The sequence below is a fragment of the Podarcis melisellensis genome (genome assembly GCF_964234715.1).
Source record: "Podarcis melisellensis genome assembly, chromosome: 12".
Taxonomy (NCBI): domain Eukaryota; kingdom Metazoa; phylum Chordata; class Lepidosauria; order Squamata; family Lacertidae; genus Podarcis; species Podarcis melisellensis.
This window is the reverse complement of record NC_138544.1, coordinates 29,095,248-29,118,095: the sequence shown is the minus strand read 5'-3', so window position 1 is coordinate 29,118,095 and position 22,848 is coordinate 29,095,248. Positions and strand designations below refer to the sequence as shown.

General features: G+C 44.2%; 1 protein-coding gene across 1 annotated transcript in view; it reads right to left on the bottom strand.

Moving 5' to 3' along the window:
- Positions 1-712: 712 nt before the first annotated feature.
- Positions 713-22,848, bottom strand: part of AGMO (alkylglycerol monooxygenase) — a 128,731-nt gene continuing 106,595 nt past the window's right edge. Inside the window, exon 13 of the mRNA XM_081883370.1 lies at positions 713-967. Coding sequence (XP_081739496.1) covers positions 887-967 — 81 coding nt within the window. The 3' untranslated portion in view covers positions 713-886. The remainder of the gene's footprint in view (positions 968-22,848) is intronic.

Here is a 22,848-nt window from a genome sequence, read left to right as displayed (position 1 = left end):
AATCTGAGGCTTCTTAACTGTTTCAAAAAATAAAATTGCAGTAAGTGAACATTAAAAAAAACCCCAACTCCATAGATTTCTACCACATCTCTAGAATGTACTTTAGCTAATTATGACCTTGAGTAAGGGGCGAGCAGTGAGTTGGCCAAGTTTGTTGAGGACACCAATTTTTTTCAGGGTGGTCAGACAAAAAGGGATTGCAAAAGAGCTCCAGAAAGATCTTTCCAAACTGGGTAACAAGGGATCTTGGGTTCATGGTGAGCCTTTTTAGTTTAGGGGGGGAAAGGTGAGAAAGGCGGGCATGGTAGAGGCATATAAACTTTTGTGTATCTTGGGTTACAGACGCTTCAGGTTGCATTTTTTCCGGTTATGGACCACCGAAACCCAGAAGTACCAGAATGGGTTACTTCTGGGTTTTGGTGGTCGCACATACGCCGAAGTGCTAAATCGTGCTTTGCACATGCGCAGAAGTGCCAAATCACAACCCGTGTGTGCGCAGACGCGCAGACGCGGATTGCGAACGCGGCGGGTTGCAAATGTGCGTCCCACACGGATCACATTCACAACCTGAGCGTCCACTGTACTTCTTCACACAGTGCAGTTAAATTATGGAAATTCACAGCCATGTGGTGTAATGATTGCTACCAACTTGGACACATTAAAAGGAGATTAGACAAATTCATGGAGGAAAATGCTCTAAAAATGCTCTTTGAATACTTGTTGCTGGGGATGATGTGTCAGAGAACACGACTGTGCTCGTATCCTGCTTGAAGGATTCCCATAGGCATCTGGTAGGTCACTGTTGGATGTTGGACTAGGAGGGCTTCTGGGTCTGATCTAGAAAGGCTCTTGCATTCCTAATGTGGAGATTTGGACATATTTCTTTTCAGTGCTGCTTTGCTACACTTGAGGTGAGTTTCTTCATCATTTGTATTCCCCAAAAAGCAATGCAGAGTGAAAACAACACCTGTAGTATATGAGAGAGAGAGAGAGAGAGAGAGAGAGAGAGAGAGAGAGAGAGAGAGAGAGAGAGAGAACTCCATTTCAATATTTTTTTTATTATAAATTAAACCAAGGAATAGAATAAGGCATGCTGTCAAATTATTGTTGACATTTCCATTCCACCTTAAGGAGCAGACGTGTGGAATTGTTGTGTGTCACATGTCTGTTTACATTTCAGCACAGTATGCTGGGAACTTCCATTGTGTATAGCTTTTGTTTTTAGCTGTTCTGAGACGATGAGAGAGACACACGGCATGCTTCTTTGTCCTGATTTATGATTAACAAATCTGTAGTTGTAGTATGCTTCCACAAGCCTCACGCCTATTCTGTGTGCACAGTTCGATTTGTTGATAGTGTGCCCTGGTTCAGAAGCCCAGGTCGCTGATTTATGTCGAAGCAGAGGTGATGGTCTTTGCAGCGGGACGGCTGGAAGGGAACAGCCCAACCGGGGCTAGCCAGCTGGCCTCCCACTAGACATAATTGTTTATTATGTTAGACTAGGAGTTTTTAAGCAGAGACTGAAAGTCCACCTATGATGGCTGCTGCGGTATCAGCAGAGGTTTCTACTAGAACAGTCTCCCCCAACCTTCATCCTCCAGATGTTTTGTATGACATCTCCCATCAGCTCCAACCAGCGTGACTAATGGTAAGACATGATGGAAGTTGCAGTTGAAAACATCATCAGGTTGGAGAAGGCTGCACTAGATGACCTTTGAGATGCCTTCCAACTCTGTTAATCTTTAACATGCAGCAGTCAGCTGGAAGGGCCCGTGGTGCGCAGCAAAATGAAGGGGCCACTTCTGCAATCCAGTGAGTTCCTACTCTCTCTCAGTTGCAGAAGTGCCACTGCTATTTCACTGCAAAGGTGGAAAAATTTCCATGCGCACAAACTTCAACACACAATTTTCTGTGCTTGCCTTTATCCAGAGAAAGGCTAGGTGAAAAAAACCCCCAAAGCTGTTCATGGTGCTTAAATCTCTTTATGTAGCTATAATTGTATGTGCTCCTGCAACTATTTATCAAAGAAAGATCACACCGCATTTCTGAAATATGCATTAAATATAAGGCGGTTTTAAATATAGGCTTCATTTTAAAAAGAACACTTCTACAATGGTGCCGAAACCACAGTGTTCTTTAAGGGGAGTAATGACTGGATGATGGTGGTCCTAAGGCACAACTGTGGGTTGTTAAATCCCAAGAAGTGTTCTCAGTTGATAGCTATTATTATATGAAGGGGAAATCCTTTAAAAGTGTGCATTTGCCCCCCCCCCCGCTCCAAATGTGGTGATGCAAAAGAATTTCCATTTTATTGTGTGTTTCTAAATGCCATGAGCGTTTAGAGGGGGAGTGTATTAAATAAAAGAATGAGATGCCTTGTGTCACGGAATCTGTTTGATTTTCATTTAAAAAGGAAAACAAAAGCACGTCGTATTCAAAGCCGAGCACATTCAAGGTTTTATGTCTTCAGTACAGAAGGCACGATACACTAGTAATGAGTCAAGATCATACTGCAAAGTAAGATTTGCTTTCCAGTTTCTAAGATGGATTCTGGGTCTAATTTAGCATGACAATCCCGAAGAAACTTGACAGCAGAGTCAGGAGAAAGGGTGATGGAATGCACACATCCACCCATCGCTCATGCCTTCGTAACCTCAAGACTGCCCTTCAAGGTTGGTTAGTGAGCTGCAGCTGAAGCAGAACACAACCACTAACCCCTTGGAACGGAGTAGGCTGCTGGAGTGTATTATGCACATGCCCCGGATCAACACTGAATTTTCAGGCTCGATTTGAAGTACTGGTTTTGGCTCACATAGCTTTCCATAGCTTGGCCCAACAAGCACTCAATCCTCTGCCACATGTGTTGTTCAAAACAGGGCAGCCTGTGTCTGGAATCAAGTTTTGGTTAAATCATGGACTTAGTGGGCAACCTGGGATAATTTACACATATTAATTGCCTCCTGCGCTACATTCCCAACCTAATAGTTAAGAGCCTCTATGAATGCTCCATTATCAGTAATAGAGCACGTTTTGCCCATCCCAGGTTCAATCTCAGGGGATGGGAATGACTCCTGTCTGAAACCCTAAGAACCAATGCCAGCTTCTGTAGGCCTGTCTTCCCCATCCTGGTGTGTGCCAGATCTTGTTGAAATACAACACCCATCATACCTGGTATCATACCTAAGGTTTGCAGAAGAAAAGAAGAATCTGTAGAAAAACCCTAAAGATGGAAACTCAACACGGGCCTATGGTATCTCCAAATATCTTAGTGTGCATACATGTTCATACTGAAGATGTTTGTTGAGGAGTGCCAATGCTCAGGCAAAGCTACTACACACAGAGGGAATTCTAAAAAATGTCAGCCCTGCTGTCATATTCTAGTCATGCAGAGCTGTCACCAATATTACAATGAATGGGGGAAGCCCTTGATACCTCAGAACTCTGTGTGAGCACAGAAGCACCAGCAAAGTTTTGAATCAGGCTGGCAATGCAGAAATAGCCATACAAATATCCCTGCCATGCAATAAACCTGCCCCCTTCACTCTATACTTGGATGCGGGTGGCGCTGTGGGTTAAACCACAGAGCCTAGGACTTGCCGATCAGGTCAGCGGTTCGAATCCCTGCAATGGGGGGAGGTCCCGTTGCTCGGTCCCTGCTCCTGCCAACCTAGCAGTACGAAAGCACGTCAAAGTGCAAGTAGACAAATAGGTACCGCTCTGGCGGGAAGGTAAACAGTGTTTCTGTGTGCTGCTCTGCTTTGCCAGAAGTGGCTTAGTCATGCTGGCCACATGACCCGGAAGCTGTACGCCAGCTGCCTCGGCCAATAAAGCGAGATGAGCGCCGCAACCCCAGAGTCAGCCACGACTGGACCTAATGGTCAGGGGTCCCTTTACCTTTACCTTTCACTCTATACTAGCACGAATAGTTCTTTCAAATGAACCGAAGCTATTTATAGTAGCATTAGTTTGTAACCAGCTCATAGTCTTTAGCTGCCCACAGTCACTGTGCACTTAAAACTACTGGTTGAATACACACAGCCTTAGTTATCACAAAAGTCTCTTATCCCTAAAACCAAACTTCAAGGAGGGGGGAAATAAAAGGAGACTCTTATTCCTGCAGTGTTAAACACTGCCCTCTGGTGGTCCAGGAAGGTCCAGGAAAAGATGAGCTAGCTAACACTTTCCTATGAACTGTAAAATATAGCTTCTCCACTATTTTCATTAAGGCACGAGCAATTACATAACACACAAGGACAAAATGCTCTCTACCTGAACACATGTTCTAACAGCATAAAAATCTGCCAACCATTTGATTTGATTCCAAGCTCTAGCATAGTTTAAACAGGGAAAATCTGTTCAATGTCATAATGTGGGATGGGGAAACAAGGCTTCTTATATCACCTACGGTTTAGAAATAGGTGGAAGCTGTATTTAGAAAAGTGTTCATCTTCCAAGGAAACAGGTTTTCAAAAGATTTCTCAGAAGATTATCTTTCTGGTAAATTTCAGCTCATCTCTTGAAGCTGGCCAGCTATTCGTGTTTGTTGTGGTAGCTGCATTGGTAAATTCAACAGCTATGGGATAGCACCTTATTAAAATGTGATACTTTGTAAAGAGGTGACTTTACAAGTGTAATAAGAGCCTTGCTGGATCAGGCCCATCTCTCCCCACATCGTGTTCTCACGTTGGCCAACCTATCAGAAACAATGAACCAGAGTAACACACGGAGAAGGCAACTGCAGTTTTTGCCTGAAACAAATTATATAAATAAGAGGGGTGGTTTGAAATTAGTATGCTGATCCCTTCTTTTTCTCGTGATACGTTGGCATCCCTACCCACTAGCTTAAAATGATCAATCTGGGTCCCCCCCCCCATTCCCTGTTTAAATTATAACCAAACTGAACCAAACACAGCTCTCCGCCCCCGCCCCCAAGCATATAGTTGTATCCTGGCAAAGCTTGTTATTGTTTTGCTTCTATGTCAAAGGGATGCCTGAAGTCTCAACAATTGTTAACCTCTCCCATGGTGTGCTAACAAGAGGTCAGATGCTCACATGTGTGTTGCAGCTTGGGGAATTGCTCTCGGTGTTCTGCCAGGGAAAGGGACCGCCCGAATGCTTTCTCTCATAAGTTCTAAGCCATAAACTGCATCCTACTTGACGAGCTGTGCCAAAAGTGGACCCAAGGGTACGCAGAGACTTGGCTGATGGGAAAAATGAGTGCTTCCTATGGAAGCTACAGCTGCGTTCCTGAGAGAGGGAGAGAGGAGAGGGAGAGAAAAGAGGCAGATGCCGGAATCCCACCCCCCAACCCACTTTCCGTTTTTTGACTACCTGTTCTGGCAAGAGTTCCAATAAAGGGCAAAGAAAACACCAGGCGCCCAGCTGCTTTAAATAAACCTTGAAAACACAGGTAATGGTTGCATAAACATGGGGGGGGGAGTGAAAAGCATCCCCCCCAGCACTTAAAGCTATTGTTTAAAAAGGTGTAAGTATGCACAAACATTCCCATTCTCAAGCAGAAATTTTACGACCAGGCTAAAGCCTTTGATTATAAAATCAGGCCCGATTCACACTAATAAGCATTTAAGAGCTGCTTGAAATCTCTGTAATGTCGAAACGGTTCCAATTTGTGAGGAGCTGTGTCTATAGCAGTCTACCGTGCAGATCCACTGCTTGCCAAACTCTTTCACCATACACTGTAAACCACTCACTGCAAAGCGTAACAACAAAGACAGCTGGACAAGTGACTTCTTGAAATTACCCACCCTATTTGTGTGTAGAGAGATGGGAAGACAGAGATCAGTCCACTAAATTCATACAGGCGGAGAAGAAATTCTCCAACATTTTATTGATGGAGCAGAGCACTCAGCACAGTCAATAGGACAAGTGGTTTCTTATTTCTTAAGGTGTTTGTTTGTTTTTTCTGCCACTACAACAAGCAACAGCAAAAATATATTCTTAGAAATTTCAATAAATTTCAACTAGTTCTATCAATGAAAGCGGCTGGAAACCACATTTGCAAAATCAGTGCATTCACGTCAAGCATTTACAGCGGTTGGGCTCAACATTCAGAGCCCGCCTCAATACCATATGAAGGAATCACCACAGCTGCTTATCTTTCCTCTTCAAAATTCTGACTCTACCAGGAAAGATCTTATGTTATCTAAATAAAAAATCAAGCCTTTTTTATAAAAAAAAAATGTCTAGTATTCAGGTCATGGATGCTTTAGCTGAAATTCCTTCATTGCCGGTTGTTGGACAACATGACACATGGGGTCCCTCCCAATTCTACAATTCTGGGATTCTAGGGTGTAGGATCAAAAAATAGGAGATGGGATGTAACTCAGTGGTAGAGTATATGCTCTCTTTGCAGAAGGTCTCATGCCTTATTTCTGGCATCTGTACCAAAAAAAGGTTATCTGTTAGTGTGATGGGACGATGAGCTGCTTGTGCGTAAAATGCAAGTCCCTCAGAGTTTGATCAGGTTTTCAAACCTCTGCCTGTGACGGAGCCCCTCCAGCATGGCTGCGTCAATCACTAGTAGAATCCGAAAGTGGCTGCTTTCGGAATCTTTTCCAACATAAAAGCTCTTTAACGGAAACACGTCGTCTGGCCTCTCGGCGTGACAGTTTCCGGCGAGGTGTGGGTGTCCCTATAGGAGGTCCTGAGACCTCCCCACTGTTTTCGCTGGAAGTGTCTCTGAGCCATCCCTCCGACTCACTTTCCCTTGGAGTTCTTGCTCGCCCTCTACTGGTTCCCTCTTCTGCTGCTACTCCTCTCTCAACCTCAGTGAGCCTTTGCGCCCCCGGCGCTTTAGATGGCAGTTCCCTGACATCCACCTCCCCTCCAGGGCCCCCTTCACCCCCTCCCGTCTCCTCCCCTACTGGCGGTGAGGAGGTAAAACCCCTGAAAGAACCTCCCTCATCTTCCGACGTCGCGAACACTTCCCTCCACTTGTTGCTGTTCCTACTCTCTCGGTAATCTTCGTCATCGGAGTCCACTCCCTCTTCCAACTCCGACTCCGCGAACCCTTCCATTTCCTCTTCCTCATCGGTGGTGCCGAAATACTCCCTCCTAAACCTTGCTATCGGCTGAGGTTTCCTCGGGAACCTTTGGTGGAACGTTTCTGTTAAAACCTCGTCATTGACTTCCTCTGCACTTACCCAGGTGTTTTCTGACTCCGGTTCCCCTTCCCACGCCACCAAATACTCCACCTGATTTCCCTTCCACCTGGAATCGAGGATTTCCGCTACATGGTTGCGGCGTTCCCTCTCTTCCAAGGCTGGTCCCCTGACGTACTCCCCTTCACGTCCCCCCCTGTATGGTGACAGTAACGACCTGTGGAACACTGGGTGCAATTTCATGTGGTTGGGTAATCGGAGTTTGAAAGCTACCGGGTTGACCTGCTGAATGACCTCAAAGGGTCCCAATCTTCTGGGCCTCAATTTCTTACAACCCCCTTTGAACGGCAACCCTTGGGTTGACAACCACACTTGATCCCCCACCCTTATGGTTTCACCTTCCCTTCTGTTCTTGTCTGCCTGCTTCTTATATTGTGCCTTAGCCCTTTCTAAGTTGAGCTGGAGCTGATGATGGATCGCTTCCATCTCTTCTACAAAATGTTCAGCCGCTGGGACGCTCCATCTCTCCCCTCCTTCCCCTGGAAATGCCCTGGGGTGACACCCGTAATTAGCCAAAAAGGGACTCATCCCTGTGGACACATTCTCCGCATTATTGTAGGCAAATTCTGCCAACGCCAACTTTTCGACCCAATCGTTCTCTCTGTCATTGACATAACACCTCAGATATTGTTGAAGAATGCCATTTGCTCTTTCCGCCTGCCCGTTGGTTTCAGGGTGCCGGGCAGTTGAAAAATTGACTTCCACGTGCAGCAAGCTCATGAGCTTCCTCCAGAACCTGGAAGTAAATTGTTTGCCGCGATCTGAGATCACCCTCAAGGGAGCCCCGTGCAACCTAAAGATGTGTTCTACAAACAACTTCGCTGTTTCTTCCGCTGTGACTGCATGTGAGCATGCTACAAAGTGGCACATCTTAGTTAACAGGTCTACTACTACCATGATGGCTGTTTTCCCCTTGGACTTTGGCAGATCCGTCATAAAATCTATTGATATCGCTTCCCAAGGCCGTTCTGGTGTGGGTAATGGTTCTAATAACCCTGCCGGCGCCCTTCTTTCCCCTTTGGCTCGCTGACATTGGTCACACCCTCTTACATACTCCCTTACATCTTCCCTCACCTTAGGCCACCAAAATTCCCTGGTAACCAACCACATGGTCTTGTGTTGTCCAAAATGTCCCGCCGTGGGGCTATCATGCAACTGCTTGAGTACTCTCCCCCTCAATTCACCTTCGGGTATATACAGTGCCCCTTTGTAATACAATGCCCCATTTCTTTCCTCAAAACCTCCGGGACTCTCGCCCTCCCCCCTGAGACCTCTGAGCTTATCCTGGGCATATTCATCATTTTCCGTTTCCTCTACCAGTTCTCGTTGCCCCACCAGCGCCGCCCCACACACCCAGCGGTCCTCAGGGATGACATGTCTCTCTTCGATCACCCCCTCCCCTTCCCAATACTCTGGTTTGCGTGAGAGCGCGTCCGCCCTGACGTTTTCTGGGCCTGGCACATAACAAATTTCAAAGTTGAATTTGGAGAATTCCTGTGCCCATCTCACTTGTCGTTGGTTGAGCACTCGAGCTGTTCTCCAATACTCTAAATTCTTGTGGTCGGTGCACACTTGCACCTTGTGTTGTGCCCCAATTAATAAATGTCTCCACCTCCGGAATGCTTCGTGAATGGCAAGTAGTTCCCTGTCATACACCGTGTAATTCCTCTCGGATTTATTCAGCTTCCGCGAGAAGAAGGCACACGGTCTCCACTCCGACGCACTCCTCCCCGGTTGAAGAAGGACCGCCCCTACCGCCCGGTCGGATGCATCTGTTTCCACTCTCATGGGTTTTCGTAAATCCACATGCAGAAGTTGTTCTTCCGAGGCGAAAGCCCTTTTCAGTTCTTCAAAGGCTCGATCCGCCTCTACCGTCCAAACAAATTTCTTCTTGCTGCTGAGGCAGTCGGTGATGGGCGCCGTCAAGTGGGCAAAGTTCTTGATGAACTTCCGATAAAAGTTCCCAAACCCCAAGAATCTTTGCACGTCCTTCTTGGTCTTCGGTGTCTTCCATTCCAGTACCGCTTGGACCTTGCCTGGATCCATGGCCAATCCCTTGTCTGACAAGCGGTACCCCAGGAATTCCACCTCCTTGGTATGAAACTGGCACTTCTCCAGTTTCACCCACAGCTGGTTGGCTTGCAGCCTGCCCAACACTTCTCGAACGTCACTCACATGCTGTTCCTCATCTTCCGAATACACCAACACGTCGTCTAAAAAGGCCACACAATTCTTGTAGAGCAAAGGTCCCAGAACGTGGTTTATAAAAGCTTGAAAACACGCGGAGCCCCCTTGTAGACCGAAGGGCATAACGAGGTATTCAAAGGCTCCCAAAGGGGTAAACATGGTGGTCTTCCATTCATCTCCCTTCCTTATGCGTATCAGATTGTACGCCCCCCGCAGGTCCAGCTTTGTAAAAATCTTTCCCTTCCTTACTCTGGTCAAAATGTCATCAATTCGGGGCATAGGGAAAGCCAGGGGCTCCGACACTGCATTGAGGGCCCTAAAGTCACACACCAGTCTCGGTTTGTCTGTGTTCTTTTTGTCCACAAAAAACACTGGGCTGCCCCCCACCGCTCGGGACTCTCTGATGAAACCTCGCTTCAGGTTTTTGTCAATGAACTCCCTCAGCTCCTGCATCTCCCTGTCTGACATGGCGTACAGCTTGCCTACTGGGAGTTGGGCCCCAGGGAGTAGGTTGATTTGACAGTCAAAGGGTCTATGCGGTGGCAGTTTGTCTGCTTCCCTTTCGCTGAATACGTTGCTCAGATCTGCGTATTGCGGGGGCACCTTCCCTTTGTCCATTACTTCCATCCCGGCTAGGGTGACTCTGTCTCCTCCCGAAACCTTCCCCTCCTTGCAGTGTTCTAGGCAATGCGCTGACCCAAAGGAGACCACCCTCTGATGCCAGCCCACTAGCGGATCGTGTAGCGCCAGCCAGCTCATCCCCAAAATGATGGGCGCTCCTCCCAGGATGGCCACATTAAACGCTATCTGTTCGGTGTGCCTTGCCACCCTCATTATCATCGGGACAGTCTGTTGGCTAACTTCTCCCCCCAACAGCTCTCTGCCGTCAATCGTAGTCACCTGCAAGGGGTTACTTAAAGGGATGGTCTGTATCTGATGCTCAGCTGCAAACTCCTTACTCATGAAATTACAGGAGCTGCCTGAATCCAAAAGCGCCTTGATCTTTAGTGGGTGTCCGTTTGGCAGTTCTAGTAACACCTCTATCACTAAAGCGGGTCTGGGAGGTTCCGGCGTGGGCACTTTCACTGCTCTTTGGCCTGGCTGCTGTGCCCCGACGGTGGCAGCCAGGCGTTGGCTTTTACTTGCTCCTTGCCTTCCTCTTCCTTTCCCCCAACAGCTCCTGCCATCCCTTGCCATTCCTTTCTTTGTGGGCAGACTCTGGCAAAGTGCCCTGGCTGTTGGCAGAGATAACATCTCTTGGCGCTCTTTCCCTCCTTCTTCCGCCCTTCACTGGGATTTGAAACTGCGCGCGCCCGCGCTGTTCCAACTTCCATCGGCTCTGCCGGCGGGAAAGGTGGCTCTGGAATGTCTGGAATGCGGAACTCCCTCCAACGGTCTCCTTTCCCTTCCCGCTTTTCCAAAGCCCTCGCCTCCTGGCGCGCTCCTATGGACAGCGCAGATTTGGTTAACTGATCCATAGACTCCGCCCTGGGCCCCCGGGAAAGCTCATCTTTGACGGTTGAAGAAAGCCCCTCTTCGAAAAGCATTTGGATGGGCTCCGCCGATAGGTCCCACCCCAATTTATGAATCAGCATAGTAAATTCAGTCCAGTACTCACGGACAGATCTGCTTCCTTGCTGGCAAGCCATTAACTGCCTTCGCACCACCCCCTGCTCAATATCGCTGGAAAACATCAGGTCCATGGCACGAAAAAACTTCCTCGTGTCCTTTAGGATCTCATTATTCGCTGCCATCAGGGGTCTAACCCAATCTTTCGCCCCGGATTCGAGATGGCCAATCACAAAAGCCACTCGCGATTCCTCGTCGGGGAAGTCATCAAACTGCAAGTTTAGAGCGTATTGCATCTCTGTTCTAAAGGCATGATAGTTCCTGGGATCCCCCCCGAATTTCTGCACCAATCCTGGTACCTTTCTGGCGAGCGGGGTGGTTTTCTCCTTTCCCTTTTCTGCATCCTGAGCCCTCCTCTCCTCAAGCCTCGCCGTTTGCAGCGCCAACTGGATCTCCAACGCCCTGTACCTTTCTTCCAGGCTTGGACCCCCTCCAGCTGCTCCTGCTCCTCCGGTTCCGGCTGGGTTGCTCATGATGCTTCTCCCTGCACAAGCTGGCTTTCGGTGACTTTCGGATTGCTGTGATGGGACGATGAGCTGCTTGTGCGTAAAATGCAAGTCCCTCAGAGTTTGATCAGGTTTTCAAACCTCTGCCTGTGACGGAGCCCCTCCAGCATGGCTGCGTCAATCACTAGTAGAATCCGAAAGTGGCTGCTTTCGGAATCTTTTCCAACATAAAAGCTCTTTAACGGAAACACGTCGTCTGGCCTCTCGGCGTGACAGTTTCCGGCGAGGTGTGGGTGTCCCTATAGGAGGTCCTGAGACCTCCCCACTGTTTTCGCTGGAAGTGTCTCTGAGCCATCCCTCCGACTCACTTTCCCTTGGAGTTCTTGCTCGCCCTCTACTGGTTCCCTCTTCTGCTGCTACTCCTCTCTCAACCTCAGTGAGCCTTTGCGCCCCCGGCGCTTTAGATGGCAGTTCCCTGACAGTTAGGGTTGGTGGGCAAAGACATATACCACATATGAAAAAAAACCCAATCTTTTTATATGCAACAACAGCTGCCAGGGTAGTAATTGCCACTAAATGGAAATCTCAGGACACACCAACAAAGGAAGAGTGGATTTGTAAATCAAGTGAGTATATAGAATTGGCAAAATTAACTTCAATTATAAGATATCGATCAAATCAAAAGTGGAGTAGAAGTATTTCAAAGATTATATGTCAAAATATTGTTCTAAAAAATGACATGCTAATAGGCTTAGAATAAAAAATGTAAGCAATAACAAAACCAATAAAGAAAGAAGGAAAAATGAAGAATGTAACAAAAATAATTTATTATAGAATTCCTTCCAGTAGCACCTTAAAGACCAACTAAGTTAGTTCTTGGTATGAGCTTTTGTGTGCATGCACACTTCTTCAGATACACTGAAACAGAAGTTTCCAGACCCTTCTATATAGTGAGAAGGTGGGGAGGGGTATTACTCAGAAGGGTGGTGGGAATGGGTGATTGGCAGATAGCTGTGATGAGCCTGTTGACGACTCTTAACGACTGCAATAGGTATTACAGGAAGAAGCAAGGGGTGAGAAGGTGAAAAGTGGCTTTGTCATGTATAATGAGATAAGAATCCAATGTCTTTGTTCAGGCCAGGTTTCTCCATGGTTTTAAGTTTGGTGATAAGTTGCAATTCAGCAGCTTCTCTTTCCAGTCTATTTCTGAAATTCCTTTGTAGTAAAACAGCTACTTTGAGATCTTGTATAGAATGTCCTGGGAGATTGAAGTGTTCTCCTACTGGTTTGTCTGTTTTGTGATTCCTGATGTCCGATTTATGTCCGTTTATTCTTTGGCGTAAGGTCTGGCCTGTTTGTCCAATATAGAGAGCTGAGGGACACTGTTGGCATTTGATGGCATACACAATATTAGACGATGAGCAATTAAATAGTCCTGAGATGGTATGTGTGATGTTGTTGGGGCCAGTAATGGTGTTGTCTGGGTGTATGTGGCAGCAAAGTTGGCATCTGGGTTTATTGCAGGCTCTGGTGCCAGTGTCCGTGTTAGGTCTGGTTGTAGTATTATTGTGGGTTAGGAGTTGTTTGAGATTGGGTGGCTGTCTGTAGGCAATGAAAGGTCTTCCTCCCAGCTTGAGAAAGAGAACTGTCATTGTCCAGGAGAGGTTGTAGATCTCTGATGATGCGTCAAAGCGCAAGTAGAAAAATAGGTACCACTTCAGCGGGAAGGTAAACGGTGTTTCCGTGCGCTGCTCTGGTTCGCCAGAAGCAGCTTAGTCATGCTGGCCACGTGCAACCAGAAGCTGTACGCCAGCTCCCTTGGCCAATAAAGCGAGATGAGCGCCGCAACCCGAGAGTTGGCCACGACTGGACCTAATGGTCAGGGGTCCCTTTACCATTACCTTTACATTTTCATAAACACAAGTATGGCTACTCCTCTGTCACCTATGCTTACAGAAATGATATTGTTTATTGGTGTGTTGTTTTTTTGTTTGCTTAAAAAACCAGCATGTTTGTTTTTGAAGAATTTTAAAACACTCGAACTTCTTTTAAGTGGCTGTATACAATAAATTCATGAAGATGTAATCTGAACCACTTCAATGCCACATTATAATTAATCCATACAATGGTAACACAAGTATCAATAGAGGAATTATGAGATTTTTGTCTCATAGATTAAAATAAATTTCATTACTACTTGAGACGTACAAGTCCCAAAACTTCTAAGCATATACCACTAATCAATGTTACATATAAAAAGGTGCTTATACATAAATAATTTCTTCACTTTAAATATATTTTATTTTAAAAACATCTTGATATGATTTTATTTTTTGCAATGTTTTTTAACCTGTGTATGGGTGGGATTGAGCCCAGACCAAAATTCCGTGTGTGTGTGTGAGAGAGAGAGAGGGTGTGTTGAGTGGGAAGTAGCTTGGACCAAAAACATCATGAAACAATGAATAAATCTGAGCCAGTGGCTGGGGGTGGGAGAGAAAACTCATACAGAATTCCAGAAAAATACTATTGTACACAAACTATTTCTGAACAAAATTTTCATGTGTAAAAAAAGCTAAGTTTGGAATAGATCAGTTTTATGTTTGTTAGGGCTCTGCTACTGCTGAACCAGGCACAAGGTTGATCTCCATATCTACTTTAGCAAACAATTTAAGGCTGTTACAGTCCAAGTACCTGTAGGCTATGAACAATGATGTTCTGCTAAAAAGTGTCCTGTGTAAATGCATGAATGCTAAATTGTGCATACACAGTGTGGGGTTGACCAATGGTGCATACACAGAAGATTGGCCAATGGTGAATCTAGTAGGCCGGAAAAAAGGGTTAGCCACTGCAACTCTAGGAAGATGGTGCCTAGCACTGAGCAGCGAAGAACTGAGACGGCAGAATATCATCTGCAATAGCAATCTCAACTGCAGATTTAAATTGTTCATAACTTGGAATACCTCTTAATAAAGAGATTGCCTGCCTGCTCACTTAGTGAACTTAGCAGCTGGAAGTAGCAGAGACAAGTATGAGATCAGCTCATTCCCTATTGCTTTCAAGGCCAAATATTTTACGAAGGATTCTGAAAAGGAAGCACAATGCCCCTTAATGATGCTTCATAAAAAAATGGTGTTACAAAGGAAACACAGGCTAGCCTCAGTCTGCAACCACAATACAAAACCTTTGAGATCTAAAGGTAAGTATTGTGGCAAAAGAGATAAAACACATACTTCATAGCATCAGTGGTGGTGGGGGGGGGGGGACATTTAGTATGCCAGAACTATCACAGTAGCATACTATTCTTTGGGATCTCACTTAAATACTTTTCCCGCATAGAAAATTAAAGTCCATATCTCCTCTATGTCTCACACAACATTTCTTATTTGTTAGCAAACTAATAAGGTAACACAATTGAAAGAAACCACTAGAAGTAAGTCTGATATCCCAATTAAAAACAACAACCCTTCATTGACAGGGAAGCTGCACACACTGGTGTACCCTTCTTAGTGGTGAAGGCAGGGACACACTTCTAAATTTACTCATGAGAAAAGCCCCACTGAACACTTGCATAGGACTGCACTGTGAAGTACTACTCTACAATGAAAGCCAGCAAACCAAATGGCCAGAAGCAAAAACAGGTCATGAAAAGGACAGAAAGGAACACACAGTATAAGGAAACAGAAATATGTAAAGAAAGATAATCAAATCACAAAGATAACACGGCATGAGCAAGAGGACACAGATAAAATGAAAAACACGCCTTAAAAAATAGTGTTGGCAGTTGAGTAACTGCAGTTGATAAACAGAAAGAGGGGGAAATGTATGAAGCACAGGGTTTCCCAACTGACATCAAGCTGAAAATTATTCATGATTCCAGTTTTCAAGAAAAGTTGGTTTAAAATCTTTGTTTTCATTACCATTTTTTTTTACCATATACAACATTAATATTGGGTGGTATTTTTGATATAAAGATGATTCCTATTGGTCTTCAGCATAACTTGGCAACAGACATAACCAATCACAACCACTTAAGGTGAGTTCATAGAGCATGAGTAAATGTGGGGTCCTCCTAACATGTTTTTTGTTCTGCACCCACCAAATTGTTTGGCTACTATTGCATAAATTACTACATTCATTCTGCTAGGGGAAAGGGGTTAAATTTAATACAGCTGGACAGCTGAACAGCTGCTTTCATGATTTAAATAAAAACAAGCTGAAATCCTTGCTGTCAAATGGGTGATATATGACTTGTAATGGGATGTTTCCAACCTTTTCTTCCATATGGCTGCCTATGTTAGGAAATGCACACAGCCTACAGTCCAGCCAGGTTCCCAGAAAACATCTGGCTCTCATTCCTACTCTGTTAGTTCCAAAGTTGCCTCCCACAAACATAAAATGATTCATAGGGCAACATCCCTTTGCTTCAGGATCCAATTAGGATGCTTCATTGATAATTTTATCATGTGCCACAACTAGAGATACGGGAAAATGGAACACATTCAAAAAAGTGCTCTCCACAATACAGCTGATTCGGTGTTATCTACATATGATAAAATTAGTATTTCAGGCAATACTTTTGCAGCCGATTTGGAAAGAAGGCTTTTCTTTTGTTTTAGCTAACAATCTTTTTTATTTTTTTCAGTAGTCTCTCATTTTATAATAAATTTGTTCCGCAACGGAAAGAAAGAAAACAGAGCAGAATACATATTTTTCAACAGTAATCCATAGATGCTAAGTCCATTGCACTTTGTACCAAATTACGCATTTAATTTTCAAAACACACTTTGAATAATGATACTTTGAAAGACATGAACACTAACAATCCAAGGTAGACTCTGCTCTGATCACCACTTGTGCTGGAACTGCAGGGCAGAAGAAGCAAATGCTCTGGCCTATGCTATTGGCCAGGAGATCAAGGGTCACTGAGAGGTTGCAATTCCTGCCTCAGAAGAAGAAACAGAACTTGAGATCAGATTCTTTAAAAGACCACATTCTCCCATACAAGCCTGCCTGGGTTTTAAGATTTTGAAAGACACCAGTCAGTCATTTTATTTTTGTTTGTACAGTGGTACCTTGGGTTACATACGCTTCAGGTTACATACGCTTCAGGTTACAGACTCTGCTAACCCAGAAATTGTACCTCAGGTTAAGAACTTTGCTTCAGGATGAGAACAGAAATTGTGCTCCGGCTGCGCAGCGGCAGCAGGAGGCCCCATTAGCTAAAGCGGTGCTTCAGGTTAAGTACTGTTTCAGGTTAAGAACGGACCTCCAGAACAAATTAAGTACTTAACCCGAGGTACCACTGTGTACCACTCTTCATCTGAAGAGCAAACGGTGGTTCACAACATATAAAATACTAAATGAAAACAAAAACTACATAATAAAACAAACCAGTAACTTCCCTCCCACAAACACATTCAAAAGGCCATACATTGTTTAATCAGCCAAAGGCTGGTTATAGAGAAATGTTTTTGCCTGGTGCCTAAAGATACACAAATATATGTGGGGAGTCACTGCAGAAAAGGCCCACCGCAGTGGAGGGGGCACACAAAGAAAGGCCTCAAGATGATGACTGCACTGGGGCAGTTTGCAGGGTCATGGGGAGAGGTGGTCCCTGAGATATTGCGGCCCTAAGCTGTCATTTCCATAAGAGTCCCTTGCATATGTTCAGCTGAATGTGCAGAGGTTGGGAATCCTGCCTGCAACATAGCCTCATTCATGCCTAAATACATTCAATGAATACTCGGGAGGAAAAACTGAAAGGAGCTTATGCCACTTTGATTTCAGAAGAACTCGCTGCTACCTCACTGTGATCCTAGTGAGGTTATGTATGACAGAACCAACCAGTCATTCAGACCAAAGTCTAAACCTGATCTCCTGTTCCTGGGCACCATTGATTAGCACTATTGCCAATTATCTGACTTGTGACTACAGCCTGAGCAGGCTATCAACCACATGGCAGCTTCTGAGCCACATGTCCAAATCTTCCCATTCCCCAAGAACCACAAGACACATAGCCTTGCAGATACCGTTTTGCCACTCCTACAGATCTAGCCCAGTGGTTTTATTCCCACACCACTCTCCTTCTAGTCAGCACATTTGTTTCTGGCTCTTAGAGATGAAAAATGCATGATTGTATTGTGGTCATAGTGCACAAACACAAAAGTAATGCTTATAAAAAAAGTTATTTCATGATTCACATGTTCTTGAAATAACTGGTAGCTACACTTCAGGGAACAGTGAAGTCATTCTGGCTGTTGTTATAACTGTGCAGATAGGGCTGGGAGAGATTCCTGCCTGAAATCCTGAGAGCTGCTGCCAGTCAGTGTAGACAATATGGAGTTAGATAAGGCAGCTTCCTATGTTCTAACTACACATGGTTGCTGATGCTTGACTGATATCATGATAATATATATATATATATATATATGCTTTCGTAGATTTTCACGGGTACAGGAATGCAGGTTTTGGTGTCCTCGGGTGTCTTCCCGTGTAAAAGTTGGGGTGTCTAGGCCATCTTCTCAGAAAAACTCTTCACAAAGTTCAAGAGGTCAAGACACAAAGACTTTAGCAACTAATCCACACCTAATGACCCACCTAAGTGGTACTCAGGATATCACTCAAGAAATCACTCAGGATATCCCTCAAGTAATTAAGGAACAAAAGAAGAAAAGGCACACTAGCCTGGGAACTTCCTCTCTGCCCAGAACATTGGAGGCTATACACCACACCCCCTCAACAGTATTTATAGGAACTCAAACACTGAGATCCTGCTCTGTTCCAGTAACAAGAAGCCGAAAGCACCAGCCTGAAGATGACGAGTGAGACCTCGTCGAAACGTCGCCTAGACACCCCAACTTTTACACGGGAAGACACCCGAGGACACCAAAACCTGCATATATATATATATATATATATATATATATATATATATATATATATATAATTTTAGCTGATTGAAAACTGCTAACAGATCATTTTCCTTTTCTGTTCAGATGCTTCTTTCCCCCAAACTGAACCAAATGCTATCGTGCACCTTTCCTCAAACAAAGTCACATTTGCAACAGCAATATCTTCTGATGTCGCCAACATTTCTTTCTGAAACAGTACGTTGTTTGAGTAACTGTACTGCCGTATTTAAAAGGTTCTTAATGGGTGAGAATCAAGGTAGTTTTTGAATGGATCACATTATTTTGACAGGAATGGACATACCTCTCACAGGGTATACTTGAAAAATGAATATCAAAGGTAGAACTTTGGATATAAACTATGGATTTATTTCATGCTCTGGTAGTAGCAATGAACAGTTAAGTAGGTGGGTTTGTTTTTTCCCTACTGTAAAAGTCCACTTTAATAAGAAAAGGGGGCCCATTTATGAACTCAGTTATACAGTCACACACTCATTTCCTGTATTTATATTTCCAGTTTTCTTTCAAACATATGCCTTCTGAAATTTGTCTTTTAAAAGAATAAGCTGCTATTGAAACTTTGGGGGTTGAAAAAGTACACCTCCTCCAATGCACTTGCGAATTTCATTATATGCAAAAACAGTTTTTAGTTGCAAGGGCCAATATTTCAAGGAGGAAGTAAAGGAGAAGGGCAGCAGAAGGTGAAACCCTAGTTTATACTTTCTATGACCTATAAATCTGAATCTTACCCAGATGATAAACAACAATTATTCTCCTAAGGAAAAGGGAATGAAGTAGGTGGGAGGTTATACTGGTGTCAAGAGGAATCCTACAGAGACTGGGCTGAAAACATTTGCAAGAAATTGGCATAGCTACTCACATAGATTTATTTCCTTTACTCTGCTTTTAAATAATGGTTCAAAGGTTCCCTTCACCCGCAGTTACCCCCTCCAATCCTCTGTTCCTTCAGACTTAAAACAGAAAATTCATTTAATTTCTAAAAGCAAAACTCTTTTAAAAGCCTGAAAGCTAATTTGAGCTAATCAAAGTAAACAAAACCAGTGCCAGCCAGTAACCCATTCCTTCCAGTAAGGCCAAGGGCCAGTTCACATGACCCTCCTTTGCTGATAACAAATATACTTGTTTAGAAAACTGGGTTTAAATATGCTAAGAGAGTGTGTATACTTCATCATGAGCATGCAGTGCTGAAATGGAGAACCTGTAGCCCTCCAGATGAGGTTGGAATACAACTCTCAGTATCCCTGACCATTGGCCATGCTGGCTGATGCTGATGGACATTGGACTCCTACACATCTGGATGAGCAGAGGACTCCATCCCCAATATAGAGTGTGGATCCACCAAAAACCTTTCTGAAGTAGACTGAGTGGAAGCATCTGCTCATATCAGGTCTGGGATTTGGGTTTAGCATGAAGTCATTTTGAGCCCAGGTAAATGGCATGTTGCTCACAAAGGTTGTTTGAATGGACATGGAACAACACTATCCTATAGCGTAGAAGAGTTCCTTCTGACCTATCACAGCTCCAAAATTTGTTCTAGTCAGTCTAGTCTTTCTATATGGGTTCAAATTCTTAGCGAGGAGAGAAACTGTTTCTCGCTTTCCCAGGACATTTTGTCACCGACACTTTCTCTCTTAATCTCATACACTTAGCTTCGTTGCAGTGATCCCTTAGACTTCAAGCTGGAGAAAACATAATTTATTTGGGGTGGATTTTAATACAGCTAGGAAGTGGAAATGAGAAATAGCTCCTGGATTATGTGTTCATCTGTCATCTTATAGATGCAGTCATCTCACAGTTACACTGTTCATTTAGGGAAACCCTATGACAGAGCAGCTCGAACAGGATTTGGATTTCTGCTCATTCAAGATAACTGACATTTATTTTTCACCTGGCTGCTTGCCAAAGTCCATTTGTAGAATAATTCTGTAATCCATCTATTCCAGTGGCAAGGAATGATGTTGCATTCCTCCTGATTTTTTTTTTCCTGCGCCTTTCATTTTAGTATGCATTAGAGATCTCTTCGGGGTAGTTTGATCCTTTCATTAAGAGATTTCCAGTATGCTTGGTGGGAGTTGTTCTGTGGATAATTGCCTACAAGTGTGGCTGGCCTTTTGAGAGCTAGCCAAGCAATCTTCTATTTGGGGAGCATTGCAGCAGTGTGGCATTTACAAGTGTGCTGTTTTAAAAGGATGTGTGCATCTGTACATAAGTGGCTCACCTGGAGGAATGGACCCGCAACCTAGCTTATTGAAAGGTGTGTTGCTGCCACTTTAATGAGAAGGAGAGAGCTAGGTCAGCAGGGAGATCAATGTGGTCTCCTCATGGCAGAGCCAATCAGGTGCTCCTATTGAAGTACTTTACTGTCACTTGTACAACTTGTATACAGTGAGATTACACGAGCACCCTCCACTCAGTGCTCTTAGTCTTAATTCCCCTCGTTTACTGATGCACACCCACTAAACCCGAAAGTCAGTTGCCCTGTTGTTATCTTTTCATTCAGCAGCCTAACAGCCCACGGATAGAAGCTGTTCTTTACCCTGTTGGTGCGACTAATCATGCTTCTATATCTTCTGCCTGAGGGCATGAGATCAAGAAAGTGCCGGCCAGGGTGTGAATCATCCCTGAAAATTTTCCTTACTCTCCTGAGGCAACGTTCTTCTGCTATTTCATCCAGTGGATTCACGGGACAGCCCATAATATCTTGTATTCACCACCCTCTGTAGGCACTTCCTATCAGATGATGTCAAACCGGCATACCACACCATGATGCAGTATGAAAGGACACTTTCTATTGTTGACCGGTAGAAGGAGATCATCAGATGTTGATTGACATTGCCCTGCCCATCACCTAATTCCTGCCTCACCTAGTAAGCAGCAGTGACACACCTGCAGGGAAGCTAGGTGTTGCTGCTCTCCCTCACTGGGTGAGCCACTTCTGCATCTTTACATACCTGACTCACAGTGAATGCAGGCTATATATCCAGGAGCTCCAGGTGTTGATGGACTCCTTCAGCCGGAGCCATCATGGCCAATGGTCGGAGACAATGAAAATTGTAGTTCAACATCTGGACGCCAACAGGCTTCCTGTCCCTGCTATTAAATGTTAATTAGTTGATTGGTGAGAATGAGAGTTAATTTGCTTTGCTATTGTAATATCTTCAATACAAAAAGGTGACTATTCTGCAGTTGATGTTCCTGCTAATCACTCAACCTCCTGTTAAAGTAGATTGGGGGTAAGGCAGACAACGCAGCAGAAATCTTGGAATGAGTAGGAATCCTGTCTGTTTGTTTTTTTAAAGGAAGGCAACATTTTCATCACTTAACATTGATAGGAATACAGCACAACCAATTGTGCAGGCAATAACTATAGCTAACCAGAGTTATACTTTCACGAGTAAGGGGCCTTTGCTGAATCACAGTATCTGTGAACAGGAGTGGCACTGTTCAGTGAGTGAGTTAAGCTGTGTACAAGAAAGAATGTGATAACCAAGGTTTATGTCTTGGTATCATTAATCAACATACTCGGCAAGAGAACTAGTACACCACGATTCCTCCTGGAAGGTCATGACGCTTAATGCCTCCTAGCATTCTGATACTCAGTACTTGTTAGGGCCGTTTTAAAACAGACTAATATTTTTCTCCATACTTTTATCTCCCACAGTCAGAAAACCTGTTTATTTCTTGTTTCACTGAGGGCTCATCCACATTGCTACTTGTCCTGTGCCTAGGAAGCACAGGTCTGAGCAGTTTCAGAGCTTTGCCTATGCCCTGCCAATTTCCCATGAAAAACCTACTCTTTAGCACTAAATCACAACAAATAGCAATCCACAGAAAACCTGATCGATGTTTGTTCAAATTCAGCCCTAAAGATCATGTTTCCCTGAGGGGAAACAGTGTGGCAAATGGAGTTGTGGATAAGCCCTAAGATATAAAAAGTATAAGACTATCCAAATTTGATATTTTAATGAGTAAATAGGGAACCACACTACCAAAACAATTCACTGTAGCCCTTGGACTGCTTCTGTTCAGAGCTCTAACCCATGATGAATTTATGAATTTTCATACAGTGCTTCCAGACTACAGTCTGAGTTTTCCAAGCACAGTCAAGGGATATTTTATTGTAAGCTACGGAATAGTTTTTGTTCACAATTCCTTGCTTTTCAACACTCAGCAAAGAAACCTAACTGCAGTTCTTTGGATCATGGCCAACAAGCATGGCATATCTAAATTTTCCTGTTTAAAACACAGAAGAGAATATTTATTAAAAAAATGTTAACATTACATCTCATTTGTTATTTGGTCAGGACTAATTAATCAATCCATGAAAATGTTTATTCACAAATGCAAAAAGAGTCTTAAGTTGGAGCGGCTTTTCTTCAAAGACTATTTTGACGATTTCTACTTTTGATCAGTTCCAGTTGTATTATTAATGCTCATATGCATGTCTGATGTCTTTATGATTCACTTTTTCCACCC